This window comes from Dermacentor variabilis, unplaced genomic scaffold (genome assembly GCF_050947875.1).
Source record: "Dermacentor variabilis isolate Ectoservices unplaced genomic scaffold, ASM5094787v1 scaffold_12, whole genome shotgun sequence".
Taxonomy (NCBI): Eukaryota; Metazoa; Arthropoda; class Arachnida; order Ixodida; family Ixodidae; genus Dermacentor; species Dermacentor variabilis.
Window position 1 is genome coordinate 7,359,725 of NW_027460280.1, and position 18,569 is coordinate 7,378,293.

At 45.8% G+C, this 18,569-nt stretch overlaps 1 protein-coding gene across 2 annotated transcripts in view; it reads left to right on the plus strand.

Annotated features, from left to right (window-relative positions):
• The window catches only part of LOC142566308 (uncharacterized), a 951,081-nt gene that overhangs the window by 506,932 nt on the left and 425,580 nt on the right, over positions 1-18,569 (plus strand). For both annotated transcript variants that reach the window (XM_075677216.1, XM_075677215.1), the window contains exons 8-9: positions 4,185-4,317; positions 4,372-4,479. In XM_075677216.1, the coding sequence (XP_075533331.1) occupies positions 4,185-4,317; positions 4,372-4,479 (241 nt within the window). The remainder of the gene's footprint in view (positions 1-4,184; positions 4,318-4,371; positions 4,480-18,569) is intronic.

Genomic DNA, 18,569 nt, shown 5'->3' on the forward strand with positions numbered 1-18,569 from the left:
ACAATGCTTGTCCCGCCGGCGTTATCAGTGTTCTTGATCAAGCGTATTCGCTCGTCGCCTGAAAATTTCCTCATCATCCAGCGTTTACTCGCGTCGAGCAATTGTTGATTCTGGTCTTTTGCTGCGGTTCTTTTTTTTTCTTCTTTTCTTTTCCTTTTCTTTTTCTTTTTTTTTCATTCTACGGAGTAAAGAAGCTCGCCTAACCGTCAGAAGCACTTCGGTTTAGCCTTTCTTCAGTCGGCACACATTGTTAACGTCCGAACATCGCACAGCGCCTACTAGAGACGCCGTCGTGGACGGATTTTGATTTTCCCCTATCGAATTCGTTAAGATGCACACATTTCACTAGCGACGTTGCAATGCGCACTCATGGGCTACCGCCGTAGCTGCAAATCTAGATGTGCTTAAGTATTAAGACATATACATGGATATGTTGGTTTTTTACCTTGACACAGAAGTCACGAAACAAGAGTTGAGCATACTGTCCCTGTGTCGTCGCAGGGTGTAAGACCGGGCTAGTTGGTATTCCATGCTAAAGTGACTTGCGCAAGAGTGGACACGGGAAACTAAACGGGCGACAAGGATAAGCGCAAACTTCCAACTGGGCGCTTGTCCTTGTAGCGTCTTTAGTGTCCCCTGTCCACTCTTGCGCTGGTCACTTCAGTCTGTGTCGTCATCCGTTAGCATGCTATGGCCGAAGCTGCTTGCAATATTAGGTCACATTTACTGGCCACCAGGCCAGGTACACCCTTGGCTGCGACATAGACCGTACTTGGAGTTAGTTTCCAAAGTAGTTTCCTATGGCGGTTATTCACGTGCATGAAGCAAGAACGGTATTTAAAGTTATTGTGCAGTAATAAATGCGGGATTTATATGTTCTCCACATTCTGTACCATGTTTGCCGTTCCACCTTTATTATATAGCCGCAATGTAGACTAGCAGCTATCGAAAGCCGTAAAGGCTATCCACATATTCAACCATTACTGACCATCGGTTATCCTCCCTCCTCATTACATGTCCTGCCCGTGCCCATTTCTTTTTCTTGATTTCAACTAAGATGTCCTTAACTCGCGTTTGTTCCCTCACACAATCTGCTCTTTTCTTATCCCCTAAAGTTACACCCATCATTCTTCTTTCAATAGCTCGTTGCGTCGTCCTCAATTTAAGTAGAATCCTTTTCGTAAGCCTCCAAGTTTCTGCCCTGTAGGCGAGTACTGGTAAGACACAGCTATTATGCACGGACTGCATTCCAAGGGAAGGGAAGCGTAGCAGGGGGTGGCAGAAAGTTAGGTGGGCGGATGAGATTAAGAAGTTTGCAGGGACGACATGGCCATAATTAGTGAATGACCGGGGTTGTTGGAGAAGTATGGGAGAGGCCTTTGCCCTGCAGGGGGCGTAACCAGGATGATGACGATGATGATGATGATGATGACATATTCAAAGACCTCGCGCGCAACTCCTGACACTTAATTGTATTCAAGAGTTGTGCGACTGCCCAGGACATCCTTAACGAATGTTACATAACAGATTACGAGGCTTTACTTGCCAAAACCACGATTTTATTATGAGGCACGCCGTAGTGGAGGATTCGGGAATAAGTTAGACCACTTGGGATTTTTAACGTGCGCCTAACGCTAAGTACGCGGGTTTTCGCATTTCACACCCATTGAAATACGGCTGCCGTGGTTGGGATTCGATCCCGAGACCTCGTGATTAGCAGCCGAACCCAATAAAAGCTAAGCAACTATGGAGGGGAAGGAATGTTGGCAGTAGGAGGAAGGTGACAGCCGGTACGTGAGACAATTCGTTCCCATCCTCATTGCGCGAGAATGGGTACCATCTGTCCAAGAATGACACCGTAGAATGCACTGTATTCAATGTGATGGAGTCCGCGTCCAATATTTCAGACCCGAATCATACTGTAACTTCTGACGACGAGGCACCTGGCTAATACGTGCAGTCGCTTGACAGCTGCCGAGTGCTGGCTTCGGCCACAGGACCTACTTGACCTTTGTTCAACACTTGCCGACATTCTTGCCTTATTTCGCACCATTGCGTTTCAGCTGAACTGCTTCAACAGCCGATTTATTTGTGCCAGAATTTAGCCACCCTGTCAACGTTATGGGTTTTTATTTTTAAGTCATCTTTTATATTTAGGCTAATGCTGTCCTGAAATTTCCAGCGGTTTCACCTTTCCCAATATGCCCGCATTTTTGTCGGCCTCTGTTCATATTTTGGCGGATTATTAATAGACGTGGAAACCATTGCGTGGCTCCCTGACCAAGCTGCTCAAAAAGTCATTTTACATCCCTGAGGTCTTGTGCAAGCTTCCGCCTTCTTGCCGTTCATCAACCTCCTGATTTCCCTGTCAACTGTATCCCATTTTGACGACTCCAATCCCACGGATGTTGGCAACGATATAATGTCCATGGGATTAAAGCCATTTCAATCAATTCTACTGTGGATACGACAGCCGCTTTTGCTCACTATGAATGGAAATATTGCGTTAATGAGCGCCGTTCTTAAGCACTTAAATTGACAGCAAAAGAAGCATGCGGGTCCCATGTATGTGCGAATCGATGTAAGCAAAGCTTTCTGTGTTTGTTGTCATTGTCATACGTAATCTCCACAGAGTAGACAGGCACTCTCTAATGAAATCCTGTCAATGTTTGCCTGATTACGCCTGCCATTGTGGTGCAAATAAACGGAACTTCAACTGATTTTCCCAGAAATAAACGCTGAATGAAATGCTGACGTCATCCTAAACAAGATCAACAAGCGCCGTAGTGCTCGATCTTATGATGTCCCTATTCGTAAGCTTATATTCGGGATTTTTTTTGGGGGGGAGAGGGGGGTCCTCTTAAAAATTATGGGGTTTTACGTGCCAAAACCACTTTCTAATTATGAGGCACGCCGTAGTGGAGGACTCCGAAAATTTCGACCACCTGGGGTTCTTTAACGTGCACCTAAATCTAAGCACACCGGTGTTTTCGCATTTCGCCCCCATCGAAATGCGGCCGCCGTGGCCGGGATTCGATCCCGCGACCTCGTGCTCAGCAGCCTAGCACCATAGCCACTGAGCAACCACGGCGGGTGATGTGCTCTTGAACCCTAGAAATGTCCCTCGGACGTCTCTGATGTGCTCGTTTTTATTCTCAAGTACCCAATGAAAACTCTCATCGCTGCAACTTCATGATGTCCTGGTGGCAGGCCACCATGGCGTGTCGCGCAAGTATGACCACGCTGATTCATTTGGGTCGACATATACTATTTTGTGCGTCATACTTCGCCACATTCATTGTTCAAACTGTGCCAGAGCTCGAAAAGGGCGGCCAACTCACTACGTCCCTTTCCCCTGTTTACTTCCGCAAAGTGTGTGTTTATCGCTGTGGTTACCAAATACGCCTAGCGATATGCTACCACTCAAGCCTTTCTGGCTTGACTGGTATATATATACTTGAAAAATAGTTGGTACGCCACAGCCCCAAGTTTCCAGCCTGGCTTTCCTGGCCGAGACCTCCGAAAACCTGCAAATTGAAATCAGGAGCACATCTTTTCAAAAAAACAGAGCTGTAATTCACTTCTGAGGCATCGTCATATGGCACAGGTCTAGCTGGTTGGTTTTGCGCCCTGCGCTCAATCACTGAGCGCATCCGGTGAACGGGAAACTAATAGCACGACTGTTGTCGTAAGCGAGCGCTCAGAGATACTGCTCCGGCCGAAAGCAAAGTTGTTTTCTTCAGTGTCGCTGAACACCGTACAGGAACCACTGTAAATATCCACATACAAATAACAAGATGAAATTATCCAAGTAAGCTCCTCACTTTCCGTCTACGGAGACAACTGTGTTATTGTTTAGCAGTTTCGAGAGCCGAAGCGAAGGATACCGGCCCTTAGAAAAATTATAGACATTTCAAGGTAATAAAGCCAACAAATCTCGCAGCAAACTAAATTGGACAAATGTTTGTCGTGTTTCACACAAGAAGCTAAAGATTTTCGTATTTCCCACGGCGTGTCGTTTACATGCGAGATACGCTAGACTTTTGCCACTACACTAGTAGAATAACGTACCGTGATGACGTTGCACCCAAAAAGTTGCGGATGCTTCTCTTCGGATCCTTCTTTGGCATAACGCGTTCACTTCTCGCTGCCGCGCGACGCTGACCGGACGCGTCTTCTCCCAGGACGTGCGGCGGGACGCGGTGGCCTACCGGCAGCTGGCCGACTCCGAGTGCCACCCGCTGGCCGGCGAGCTGGTGTGCCGCCTGCTGCAGCCCCCGTGCACGGGCGTGCTGCCGTGCCGGGCCTTCTGCCAAGGTACGTGGCTGGTGGCCGCTGTGCGCGCCTGCATGGCTCCTCTGCTCTGCGCAGAGTTCTGGTCGTCGTGCCAGCGGCAGCTGCCGCCGTCGGTCGCCGCTCGCATCGACTGCGACCGCCTGCCGGTGTACAGCGGTCCTGGCAGCTGCCATTCCAAGCCCGGTAAGCGCTGTCCAAATCGCAGGCAAATCTGTGTGCGCAATGCTCCTTCCTTGAGAGCCCGAAAGTTTTACTGAAAGACAGGCTGCTTTAAGATGTATTAAACGGCGACTAAAAGGAAACGGTTAAATTTGCTTACCTAGAGTTACAAACACGCTGCACCATAATACACTCATCATATTTCTTCAATAGACAATCTCAACTGAATGAGCACGCTTCATATGTTGAGAAACATTTCACATTAAGAGATTCCGAAATTAGCTGGGTACTATGTCGGGCCGATTGGGGCATAGATAATAAAAGTATTGTGGCGCAATGTAAAATAGCATGCGCAAGAAAAAAAGAGAGAATTTTTGAAGCACGACTAGTGAGCTTTTTAATTTACATAAGTGATTTTGAAATATTCGTCTTATTGCATAAGTCGTATTGTCAAGGTTGTAGAAGGGGCTTAGAAACACCAATGACCTAGTTCATTCACGCTATCTCTTACGTGGTTGTATCTTTTTTCGGGCTCTGAAGAATGCCGACCAAGTACTCTTAAACATTACTTACCCACATTACTTGACAACTTGAATCACCATGGGTATAATGTGCCGCGCCTCACCCGAAACAGTAATACTTCGCATATGCTACAGGCCCCCTCGTACTGATCCAGATTTCGCCCGCGGACTTCATGAAATATTATCTCATCTTGCTAGTAAACACCCCACATATTCTCCTCTATGGAGATTTTAACTTCCCTAACATTGACAGGCTGAATCAAACATCACCAATCAGAGGAAATACTGAAGCAACGGAATTTGTCGATATTTGCCTGAACTTCAACCTTAGTCAACGGGCAATCAACACGCGTCACTAATGTTTCTTGGAACATTCTTGACCTGATACTTGCAAATAACCATGAAAGCTTAAAATCTATCGCATACTTAGTGAAATCAGTGATCACAAGGTAATTCGTACAACATTTAATTTCGTACGCAATACACGCCACATCTTCAGCAAAACAATTCATTTGTACGATAAGGTCGATTACGAGCAATTAGTAACGAACTACGACATTTCCTGCGTGCGTTTGAATCCTGTCTCGATTCCCGAAGTCTTAATAACGAGTGGCTAATTTCTAAGGACAATATGATTGAGCTAACTAATCAATTCATGCCCCAAGGTAAACTTCCTCGCCAATAAAAACAAACCATTGTTTTCAGAAAGCTTAAAAACACAAGAAAACTAAAAGCAACGTCGCTTTAGTATTGCGAAACTTAATGGGAGTGCGTGGCCGTGGGACGGGTGCTGTGCCGCAGAGGGCGCCTGTTGCACCGCAGTCCGAAGTGCTCGACAGGCGCCTCAGCACACTGACTTACCCGAAGTTCTAACAAGTAACCGTGGCTATGGTGTTGGGATTACAAGGTCGCGGGATTGAATCCCGGTCAGGCGGCCGCATTTCGATGGGGGCGGAATGCGAAAAAACCCGTGTAGTTATTTATTTATTTATTTATATACATGTACCTTACAGGTTTTCGAGAAGGCATTGTGTAAAGGGGGGAAATACGGTAACATATTAGTACGAAATCGGGAAAAAGAAACATCAGTTTAATGAAAGGAATATGCACGCAACATGGAAAATTAATACGACATTAGCAAATACATATACAACTGCTTTTAGATTTAGATGCACGTTAAAGAACCCCAGGTGGTCAAAATTTCCGGAGTCCTCCACTACGGCGTGCCTCATAATCAGAAAGTGGTTTTGGCACGTAAAACCCCATAATTAAAGAAAACATTATACTTACGAACGATAATGGTGAGGAGGTGAGCGACGCTCATTGTGCTCAAGTGTTTAACATCACGTTCTCATCTGTTTTTACTAGACAAGCTCATGTACGTTTTCCTATGCCACCTGCTACAACATTACCGATGATGGCCTCAGTGACATTATCTGTTGCTGACATTTCGTCCCTCATCGACCAAATTAAATTTTTATCATCAGCTGGCGTAGACGACCTTAACTCCAAAGTGTTAAGAGATTCTAAACAAATTATTGCAGAATATTTCTCAATACTGTTCTCACTGTCGCTTGAGACAGGAATTTCGCCAGAGGACTGGGAAGTGGAAAAGATAATTCCGGTCCACAAATCAGGAAACAAACAATCCCCTTTGAACTACCGTCCCATTTCACTAACGAGCGTCCCATGCAAAATCATGGTACATCTCATATACTCTCACATAATGCGCTTCCTGGACACGAACAATTTCTTTCATTGCCCCCAGCAGGGCTTTTGTAAATCTTTATCCTGTGCAACTCAGCTGGCAATATTTATTCATGACTTACATTCCACTATTGAGCGTGACCTTCAGACAGATGCAATATTTCTGGACTTAGCCAAATCATTCGACAAAGTACGACACAAACGCCTGTTACTAAAACTTGCCCAGTTGAACCTGCACTGTCACATTCTCGGATAAATTTCAGAATTTCTTTCGAACCGTTCTCAGTTCGTCTCTATTAAAAATAAACGGTCTGTCCTCGCACCCCTTCTGTTCCTAATATATATTAACGACCTACCCAACCATGTACTTTCTTATATCCGTATGTTTGCCGACGATTGCGTCATCTGTGGCACAATTACTAACCTTTCTGATCAAAATGCGCTCCAAAATGACCTTAACCGTGTACAGGAGTGCTGCGATCTTTGGCTAATGACGCTTAATCCCACTAAATCCAAACTCGTTTTATTTCAACGCCAGCGTAATGTTTTGCTTTTTTCTTGCGTAATGTCTAACACCACTGTTGATCAAGTCCAATCCTATGAGTACCTTGCCGTCACCTTGTCCTGCGATCTTTCCTGGCGCGCACAGGTCACCAATGTCATATCATCAGCGAGCAGATCTCTCGGTTTATTTAAGCGCCATTTGCGTCACGCCCCACAGGACATAAAACTTCCCACATATAAATCCCTGAAGAGATTTAAACTAGAATATGCGGCGCCCATCTGGAATCCAGACCAGGTATACTTAATCAACGAGTTAGAATCTCTGCAACATCGTGCAACTATGTTCATTCATTCTTCATACTCATAGGACATCAGCATATCATCCTTCAAAGGCGAAACTGGTCTTCCAAATCTTTCTGTGCGTCGCCGCATCGCCAGTTTTTGTCTGCTTCACAAATTTTTTTTACAGCATCCTCAATCGCGCGCCCTACATCATCCCACCGACGCGCTTATCCCATCGCACTAGCCATACGTATCAAATTGCACGCTCACGTGCTCGCAGGATGACCTTCGCTGCCTCATTTTTGTTGGAGCAGCAATGGACTGGAATGGCCTTCCCCGGGACATTGCAGCAATCACGTGTTCATTAACATTTACAGAAAATGTCACAGCACACTGCTCCGCATAAAAACTTATTTGTTACCTTCACTAGCTAGCCCACCCCTTACGTAATACCCCCTAAAGGGGGGTCTCTAAGGTAATAAAGTGATGTGATGATGTGGTAAAAAATTGACCACCCTTCCACTACTGTGACGAGGAGCGCAGGCGATGCTCGGGATCCGCGGCTATTCTTTGTCGTAATGCCTCCGCTTCCCTCACGGTGAGGTCGGCACGTCGACGACGAGCACTTTCTTGAGCGAGTTCGCGGCGGCCTTCACGAAACGCCGCCTGTTCTTCGGCCTAACGCACCATGCGCGGCCGGCTGCCGTTCCTGCAATGCAGCCTGCTCTTCGGCAGAAGGCACCAAACGCGGCTTCCCATCTGACTGCCGGGCATGAACTGGCGGGAAACGGCAGGTGCCAGGCGAGTGAACGCGCGATCGCACCCTTTCCCTCCTCCGGAGGGCACACCTGTGATTGGCTCGCACCTTGCGCTGCGTCTACTTGTTCTAAAGTGGCGGCTAGCAACCCGGAAGTTAGTGGTTCGAACCCGTATCAGGGGGGGGGGGGGACACTCCGGATACATCCCATTGGCCGTTTTCGAGCAGACGCTCTTTCGACGCTAGCGCGAAGGTCCCCTTCAGTTACGGCCCTAACCAATGGGCGACGCATTAAGCAAAATGGCGGCGCACATGATTGTTTACGTTGTCATGGCAACAGCAGCCGCGCGGCACCTCCTCTCTCAAACGTTTTTCTTTCCTTCTTGTTTTTATTATGCCGACCCGCTCCACTCCCTTTCCCCCTTTCCCCTATGCCGCGCGCGCCGCTCACTTTTTTTTTTTTTACCCGTAAGCGGCGCGTTTTTTCTTCTTTTTTATAGCGCGCTTGTTACCGCGCGCCACGCGCCAGCTCGCAAGCAATGCGCGCGCTACGCCGCGCATTGGCATTGCTTGCGAGCTGGCGCGTGGTGCGCCGTGGGCTATGCGTTGGCACGCACGCAGTCTTGCCCATACTTATATTATACCAGCATGTGCCGGGACATAAAAGAAATTCCACTTCCAACACAACATATGTTTAGTCTCGCTTTATTGACTTCGTTTCCGAAAAGAGATTTTTCTTACAACGTGGTGTGATACACGCTCAAAAAATGAGCAAAAGTGAGAGGTGCATGACATATACAAGAGTACTAAAGACAAGAGTTCACAGATGGTGAAATAACAAAAGAAAGTGCTAGAAAACGTGAAGGCCATTTCATGTACGCACATATAAAACAAGATTTTTATATAACGTCCTCAAGACCTAAATGTAGACGAGCTCCTGATATGTGCACTAAGATATTGCACAAAATTGGACGACGTGTATGACATAGTCATGACAACTATAAAAAGGGAAAACTCACCAGTAATGGCAATAACAATGACACGCAAAATACCTGAAAGATAGAATAAAATGCTAACATTGTTTGATTGAGAGCCATACCAAAAGAAAGCTTACTTATAAATCTGCACGAAAGTATATGAAATGCTTGACATGTTCATTACTGCTGAACAAATTGAAAAAGACATGGCAGAAAAAATAACATTGTAGTAAAAACTGAAACACACATTATCACATTATTTTGCACTTGGCCACAACTTGAGTAACTTGAGTAACGGTGGCAAGGGGAACAGAAGATAGTCGGCTTTTGCAGCAGCACATAGAAAACATTCACAGAAAGGCTTATTCCTCAATCAAAGACCAGGTAAAACAGGCCAACACGACTTTTCTTTCTACCCGAATGCAATGCTTACCAATAAAATTACGTCACTTAAGGCACTAAGTCGTACCTACTGGGCTCTCCCTTGTATAATAAACACGCACTGCAAAAATCTGCATGTAGGACACTTGCAATGCTCATGCTTTCCAGAGGGAAAAAAAAGCGTATCATGCCTACACATGAAGGTTGTTCTCGCGGTTTTCCCATCGGGGGTTACTGAGATAGTACACAAACACTAACAGTAATTTTTCAGCTGTTAGTTGGTTTGTAGAACGTGATACACAGAAAAAGCACTGAGGGCGGTATGGAAAGCTGGGCAAGTTACTGAAGTTGCAGAATGAGACTTGGCACAGAAAAACACAAGTCACAGACCAGGTGACAATGAGGAGGAACATCTATTTGTCAGCTTTCTCTACCGGGAAGAGGCAAGTGTAGCACAATCAAGGCGCAACGACGTCCGGAGCCTCATGGAGTACACAAATGGACAGGGCTGTATTCGTGTACATGCGCCTTCTGATGTCCTTGGGTCTGAGCGCTCACCTGTTGTCTTTAGGCACCCGCAACAACCTTGCAGGACTTGTTTTTGAGGTATTTGTGCACCACTGCACGATGCACGAGCGGTACGAGTCGTGAAACGGGTGAAACATCGCGGAGCACAAGCACACAGCTACCGAGGACCACAGAACTGACGAAACTAGCCACGTCGGTCAACGCACAGCAGCGCACGCATCTCGATGACAGTAGATAACAAAAATAAAGCGTTACGTAGCGGACTAAGTAGCAGCCGGGCCGGCGGGGATGGCACGGCGGCGCAGGCGCGTAGACAGTCGAAGGAGAGGGAGTTGACAGGGTATTACGAGAGAGGGCGTAGGGAGAGGAGTTGAGCGGGGGGAAGGGCTTGGCCACCTGGATCGGCGCGCGTGCGCGCGACGATCTGCGAGGCCGTGCAAGGGAAACGGATTTTTGCGTCGCCCATTACAGAGATGGCGCCAATTTCCTGTGCCACCGGAACCGGGGAGTGTCCCCCCCCCCCCCTGGCCGTATTCCGACAAGCCATTCTTTTTCTCTCGCGGCTCAAGTTTTTTCGTACGGCAACACCACCACCAACGCCGACAAGAGTGACGCAATGCAAGCTTCGCGTGAAAATTCTACAGAAACTATCGACGATGATCGTCAATGTAAGGGAATACAAGGAACTAATCTACGAGCGAGCGAGTGAGCGATATTCCCCCAACCCCCTCCTTTCCAGGGTCCAAGGGCGATGACATCGTCGCCGCACGTCGTGCGCTGTGCGCGCAAGTGAAAAGACGCCATCTGGAGCGCATGCGCAGGACGAAAGCGACGAGCGCAGTCCCTTGATAAAAGTTCCCCCAGTGTCTTCGCCCTGCGGCCGCAGCGCGCTCTCCTCGGCTCTTCCTCGCCCCCGCTCTAGCGCCCGTTTTTCTGCTCGGCGATTGCTCTCCCTGCCGTTGCCATTGGAAATGCGAGGATCTTGCTTTTTGCTTGTGTTTTTCTTTTTCGTCATTTATCTCCTACGCTCGGCTGCCTCGGCGCTTTAGCTCGGCGTAGCGAACGTTGTACGCTGTCTTTCCTGCTCTCTGTGCTAGCGCTATGCCGTGCTGTTGCGCACATGACTGCAGTAAGATGCCTGAAGACGGTTGTGCAGGTTTTATGATACCACAAGGAAACGTGACGGCTTGCTCAGGAAGCAACGGCTGCATAACATTCGCCGAAAGAACTTTGTTCCGACAAAGAACAGTGTTTCTGCCAGGGGAGGCGTCTTTCTTATTGCTCGTATCAAAGCATCCCCGAAAGCTGCATTTTTTTTATTCTTCTGGCCTGCTCACCAGCGTTTTTGCTGCGGCGATTTGTACGCTGCGTAAAATGGGGTTGTCCTCACTGTGGTTAATATTCTGCTGGGGCTCCATCACCTCGCACGTCGCCAACTGTTGTGGTTCAGTCGGAAATGCAGCACTGTAGATTCTGCTTTTCGCTGTGAACATTTATGTGCGAAGATACAGACTCTCGATCGCACTTTTCGCGATTGTTAGGATCCGCTGCCTCTTTTAGTGAAAATTGAAATAGCGGCTTGTCGAGCAGCTATTATTTGTAACTTATGTCGATGTGTGCGTCGCTAATGCAATGAATGGGCGCCGTAAAAAATTAGTTGCAAGTATACCAGTGGTATTGCAGGTGATGAGTGCTAGCTAGTCCACATTGCGTTTTTTTTAATGGTGATAGCCTTCAGTTATCTGTTTCAAGGCCTTGTTGGTAACAGAAATATCACGTGATTCAAGAAGGCCAGAAGCGACCCAAAGCAAATCCAGCCGTGTATAAGACAATAATGATTAGCCGAGTTAATTCATGATTCACTAGTGATTAAATTAAGGTCGAATATGGAGGTCTTCGGTTGATTAGGGTGAATTAAGGTGCATTAGGGTGTATTAAGAAGCATTAAGGTGGATTAAAATGCATTACCAAGGATTAGGGTGCAATAGGGAGGATTAGGTTGAATGAAGGATGATTAAGGTGCATTAGGGTGAATTAAGGTGAATTAGGGTCAACGAAAGAGTATTAAGCCCGATTAAGGTGGACTAAGGTTAATTAGTGTGTATAAAGGAGGATTAAGGTGCATGAGCAAGGATTAAGACGTATTAAGCAGGGTTGGATGTATTAAGGTGGATGAAAGATCAAGGTAGATTAGGGTGTATTAAAAAGGATTAAGGTGGACTAAGGTGCACGAACAAGGATTAAGGAAGATTAAGGCGCATTAGGGTGGATTAAGGTGAATTAGGGTCAACGAAAGAGTATTAAGCCCGATTAAGGTGGACTAAGGTTAATTAGTGTGTATAAAGGAGGATTAAGGTGCATGAGCAAGGATTAAGACGTATTAAGCAGGGTTGGATGGTTTAAGGTGGATGAAAGATCAAGGTAGATTAGGGTGTAATAAAAAGGATTAAGGTGGACTAAGGTGCGCGAACAAGGATTAAGGTGTATTAAGGATGATTGTGGTGGATTAACGTGAGTGAAGAAAGATTAGGGTGTATTAAGACCGATTAGGTTAATGAAGCAGTATGTGCGGCATTATTCGATTCGCCGAAGCACCGATCAACGGGCGCCAACGGGAATGGGGACCGGCAAGCAAGGCCCTCATTGCCGGCCAGTCGGGGCCGAAAGAATTCGAATCCAGGTTTAGAGATTTTTGTCGTCGACGCGACCGTGACGCCCGACGACTTTTTTGCAGGGCCAGTGGCGAGGCCAGAAGGTTCGTTCGGGAGGGGGCGGGGCTTTATCTCGGATGCTCCTATCTAAATACATGTAGAAGGTGAATTAGTTTTTTTCGGCAACCACTGCACAAAATTTGATGAGGTTTGTTCCATTTAAAAGAAAATCTTAAATTCTACTGTCTTCTGGTTTGGAAATTTTCATTTAGAGTGTCACTTTTGTATTAAAAATTGGCCCAGATCTCAAATTTTCAGAAACCGAAACTATCATGTTTAATACTCTGTAACTCAACAATAAATAATAATATCACAATTCTGTGCATCGCATCTAATAGTACATCTACAGCGGACAAAATTGATGTTACAAATGAATCTCAGACAATTTAGCATTATCGAAATACGGCTTTTGCAGAACCCTTGTGCACCACGTAACTAATTCACGTAAGATACAAATTTACTTAACGAATTTGTCCGCTTTGACTCTCATATTAGATGCCGTTTGAAGAACCGAGATATCTGTTTTTGATGAAGAGCTTTTAGTTTGTAAACGTCGTCCTTCTATTCTTTTCGCACTTTCAAATTTTTCAAAATATTTTAAACAAAATTCAGGCCCTAAATCGAACTTCCGCTTCCAACACATACAACAAGTTAACTTTCTCAAATTCAACAAATTCCATTAAAAGTGATCCAGGGGCTATCTCAGAAGAGCGGTTTTGCGTTTACATTTATTTGAGTAGGCCGCGTCGGAGTTGGGCCCGAGCTAAAGCTTCGTCTTAACCAATTTGTCGAGAGATCAAATACACGAATAATAACTGCATTGCCATTGCCAAAGATGCTGCAAACGAATTCTTGAACGCTACGTACTGTCCAAACAAGTATTACATGTATTCTTTAATAAAAATATATACTCGTATGTGCCAGAAATTGTGCTCAAAATAATTGATATCAATGCTTCCATGTTTTTGTCTATTTAATAAGTAAAGAAAGTATCACATGATCCTTAGAACTATATCAGTTCGAAGCCAGCGAAGCAGTGCATGCCACTGATATTAAAAATGTAAAGGCCATAAATGAACAAGTTGAGGACAAATATGTTAATTAAACTTTGTCATTCAACAACCTTGTTTACATTTTTGTACATATGCAACGACCAGTGAAAAATCTCAATGACGCTGTCATTTATTCCAATGTATTACGCACGGACAGCTGTCCCCGGTCGTGTATCGCTATATAAAGCCGTTCTGCAAAATATACGAGGGCGAGTCAAATGAAAGTGAGCCAATGCAAATATATGACAAATGGGGTACTTAATTTAAAAGGAGTCTCCATCAGCATTTAGACATTTATCCCATTGACTAAACAGTCGGGTGATTCCCGCCTGATAAAACTCCTTAGGTGGCTGCTTCAACAAATCTGCAACTGATTCTTTCACGTCATCGTCCGACACGAATCTGTTTCCCTTAAGCTGTTTTTTTTTTTTTTTCATTTTGCCCTAAAGGTGGAAGTCGCATGGCGACAGGTCTTAGCTGTATGGCGGATGTTGCAGCGTTTCCCACTAGGACTTTGCCAGTTTTGTATTAACCACATCAGCGACGCGGGGACGGGCATTGTGAAAAAATTGAAAATGAAATTATGGGGTTTTACGTGTCAAAACCACTTTCTGATTATGAGGCACGCCGTAGGCGAGGACTCCGGAAAAATTCGACCGCCTCGGTTCTTTAACGTGCACCAAAATCTAAGTAAACGGGTGTTTTCGCATTTCGCCCCCATCGAAATCCTGCCGCCGTGGCCGGGATTCGATTCCGCGACCTGTTGCGCAGCAGTCCAATACCATGGCCAGGTCGCGGAACGAGATGGCCCCATTCGTCAATTTCCCACGTCGCTTGTTCTTGATGGCGACACGCAACCGATCTGGCGTTTCACAATATCGGAAACGATGGATAGTCTCTCCGGCTTTAGAAAACTCTATCAGTAATGGCCCCTGATGATCGAAAAAAAGTAGTAAACAACACCTTTCCGGCGAAAATGACGGCCTTTGCTTTCTTTGGGGGCGGTGAATTCGAATGTTTCCACTGTAAGCTTTGCCGTCGTGTTTCAGGCTCGTAGTAGTGGCACCATGGTTATTCCCCGATAACAATTGCATACAAGAAGTCGTCACCCTCATTGTGACACCGGATCAGATGAGTCAAGGCAGCGCAGAACCTTCTTTTGGCGGTGGTTCAAAATCTTGGGCGAGTTTGTACGGTAAGCACATTGTGTGTGGCGAGTTACTAGTTGGCGTAAGAGACGACAAACCAACGTCTGCAACGAAGCTCACGGTAGTTCCCCTCAAGTTAGCTCAACCTGCTCGAGGAAAGACGTCAGACCTAGACTCCTGGGAAATCCAGCCCAGCAATCGCGTCCACTGCAATGAGATCGGCATGCCAGCATTCTTCGGGAAAGCTGCGCCGTCGACTCCACGCTGTATGGACTTGCTGCAGCTGCCCGCCAGGCGTTTGCCATCATTTGCTTTCTTTTTAACTCTGTTTAGTTGACCACTGCTAAGTGTATTTTGTGTAGTGTTAATTTCTATATTTACTGTTAACTGTTCGTTGTATTTCAATAGCATTTATCATTGATCTAGAATAAGTGCGTGTGTGTTGGTTGTTTGGTGTCTTTCGTGTTTCTTTTAATCTTTGTGTCACTGTGAATCGATAAATATTTTTGTCTGTCTCTCTCGGCTCTGAATCCTTGACTGTGTTCGCTTGATTACAGAACGACCAACCGGCTTTCGATATCCCGTCGACGACTTCGCGCCGATGGCGAACGGGTGACAAGCCGTGACACAGTATTAAGACCGCTTAAGGTGGATTAAGGTGTATTAGGGTGTATAAAATACGATTAAGCAGTATGAACAAGGATTAAGGGGTACTAAGGAGGATTAAGATGAATTAAGGTGGATTAGGGAGTATTCGGTGGATTAAGGTGGATGAAGGACAACGAAGGTCTCCAGAAGAGGGTTGTAGCGCCGAAAAACACAACACACAGCAAGCGAGACGGGACAGGCGCAACTTCCAACTGTTTATTCACCGCGTATGCGAATGAATATAAGGACAAATCAAGATGGGTAGCACGAACCACACATGCGCGCGAGGGTTTTTACAAAAAAGCGGATAAAGATTGGCGAGGCACACACGTATCTCACGCCCGTGTATCTAAAAAGCAGTTTCATTCTTATAAATGGAGATAGATGGGGCGCTAACACAATCGCTGCAGTTTCTTTCAATATAGAAGGCCTCCAACAGTTCACGGGCTGTCTGGTCCTTACTTCTGTTTAAAACCTTTGCTTCTTTCAGCCTTGCCACACACTTAATCTTCCTTTCTTCTCCGCAGGCTTTACAATGATGCGGCTGATGAAAACCAGTGCCATTTTGTAAATCCCGATTATGTTCCGCTAATCGGTCGTTAATACAACGGCCGGTTTGTCCGATGTACTTCTTTCCGCATGTGAGAGGTATCTGATATACGACTCCCACGGCACATTTAACAAGCGGAGCTGCATGTCTCTTTCTACATGCAGTTTTGTTTACCTTGTTGGGATCAGTTTTAATGCACAAGCCAGCCAGTTTCTTTGGGGCTGAAAAAACCACAGGAACCTTATATTTTGTCGCTACATGCTTAAAATTGTGCGCTACCTTATGGGTGTACGGGATAACAACCGGTCTACTTTTGCTTTTGGTGACGTCATCTTGGTCGCCCTTTTTTCAACTTTCTTTTTTCAATTTTCGCAGCAAGGCTTCAGCTACTCCGGTTAAGATCGAGGTTGGAAAGCCTGCTTCTTCCAACTTTCGAATCTGGGTGTGAAAGCTTTCCTCTGCCTTATGGCAACAAGATTTTTAACCAGAGTAGCTGAAGCCTTACTGCGAAAATTGAAAAAAGAAAGTAGAAAAAAGGGCGACCAAGATGACATCACCAAAAGCAAAAGTAGACCAGTTGTCATCCCGTACACCCATAAGGTAGCGCACAATTTTAAGCATGTAGCGACAAAATATAAGGTTCCTGTGGTTGTTTCCGCCCCAAAGAAACTGGCTGGCTTGTGCGTTAAAACTGATCCCAACAAGGTAAACAAAACTGCATGTAAAAAGAGACATGCAGCTCCGCTTGTTAAATGTGCCGTGTGAGTCGTATATCAGATACCTCTCACATGCGGAAAGAAGTACATCGGACAAACCGGCCGTTGTATTAACGACCGATTAGCGGAACATAATCGGGATTTACAAAATGGCACTGGTTCTCATCTGCCGCATCACTGTAGAGCCTGCGGAGAAGAAAGGAAGATTAAGTCTGTGGCAAGGCTGAAAGAAGCAAAGGTTTTAAACAGAAGTAAGGACCAGACAGCCCGTGAACTGTTGGAGGCCTTCTATATTGAAAGAAACTGCATCGATTGTGTTAGCGCCCCATCTACCTCCATTTATAAGAATGAAACTGCTTTTTTAGATACACGGGCGTGAGATACGTGTGCGCCTCGGCAATCTTTATCCGCTTTTTTGTAAAAACCCTCGCGCGCATGTGTGGTTCGTGCTACCCATCTTGATTTGTCCTTATATTCATTCGCATATACGCGGGGAAAAAACAGTTGGAAGTTGCGCCTGTCCCGCCTCGCTTGCTGTGTGTTGTGTTTTTCGGCGCTACAACCCTCTTCTGAAAACATGTACCAACTAGCCAGCCCCCGAACAAGTATTACTTAGTCACAACGAAAGTCGATTAGGATAGAGAAAGGTGAATTAGGGCTGATGAAGGTGGATTAAAACCGATTAGGCAGGATTAAGGAGGATTAAGGTGTATTAGGCTTCATGGAGGTGGATTAAGTTGAATTACAGTAGGCTTTACACCGCTTTCCCCATTCGGGTCTCTTCGGCGATACCTAAGTACAGCTTGGATTTTTCGAATTCGCTTTGCACTTCCACGCGCGGACGAGTGGGCGACGATTATTATGTGATTTTCTCACGGACAGGGGTGTTAACATGATTGCGCATGGTTGCTGTTGAAATGGAGACCTTGGCGGAGTCCAGGAATCTTCGCTCTAATAGCGAATGTTTTAATGCCACCTGTCTGCCGTTCTGTGGGGAAACGTTTTCCATTGGTTTGGCATGAGCCGAAATCGTTGCATCAATGCACTTGGATTAGGAAGGTTAAGCAATCAGCCTTGATTGCGGCGGTAATGATGTAGTAATGCATAGAAAATTCTGCAAGTAATAATGTTTAGCACTGCAGCGTATTTCAACCAAATCCGCCCTAATACACCTTCATCTTCCTTCATCGACCTTAATCCGCCATAATCCTCCTTCATCAAGCTTAGTCAAGCCTAATCCACCATAATCGGCCTTCATCCACCCTAATCAACCTTTATCGACCTCAATCCACCTTAATACATCTTAATCCTCCTTCATACACATCAGTCCATCTCAGTGCAGTCGCTAATCATTCATTAAATTTGATAATCAGTAATCATCTCTTATGGACGGGTGGACATGCTTTGGCTCGCTTCCGGTCTTCCTTGGGTCACGTGATATTTTCTATACCTCATAATGCGACCTTGAAACAGAGATATAAGGCTCTCCTTAATAAGCCGCACGCAGAGGGATGTGCCACAAACAATACTAGATCAGATGCACGAAGTCAAGCATCTCATCGTGTGGCATAAAAATTGTATGGATTATAGAACTCGGATCAAAGCTGCTTTTACATCAGTATACCCCGTTCA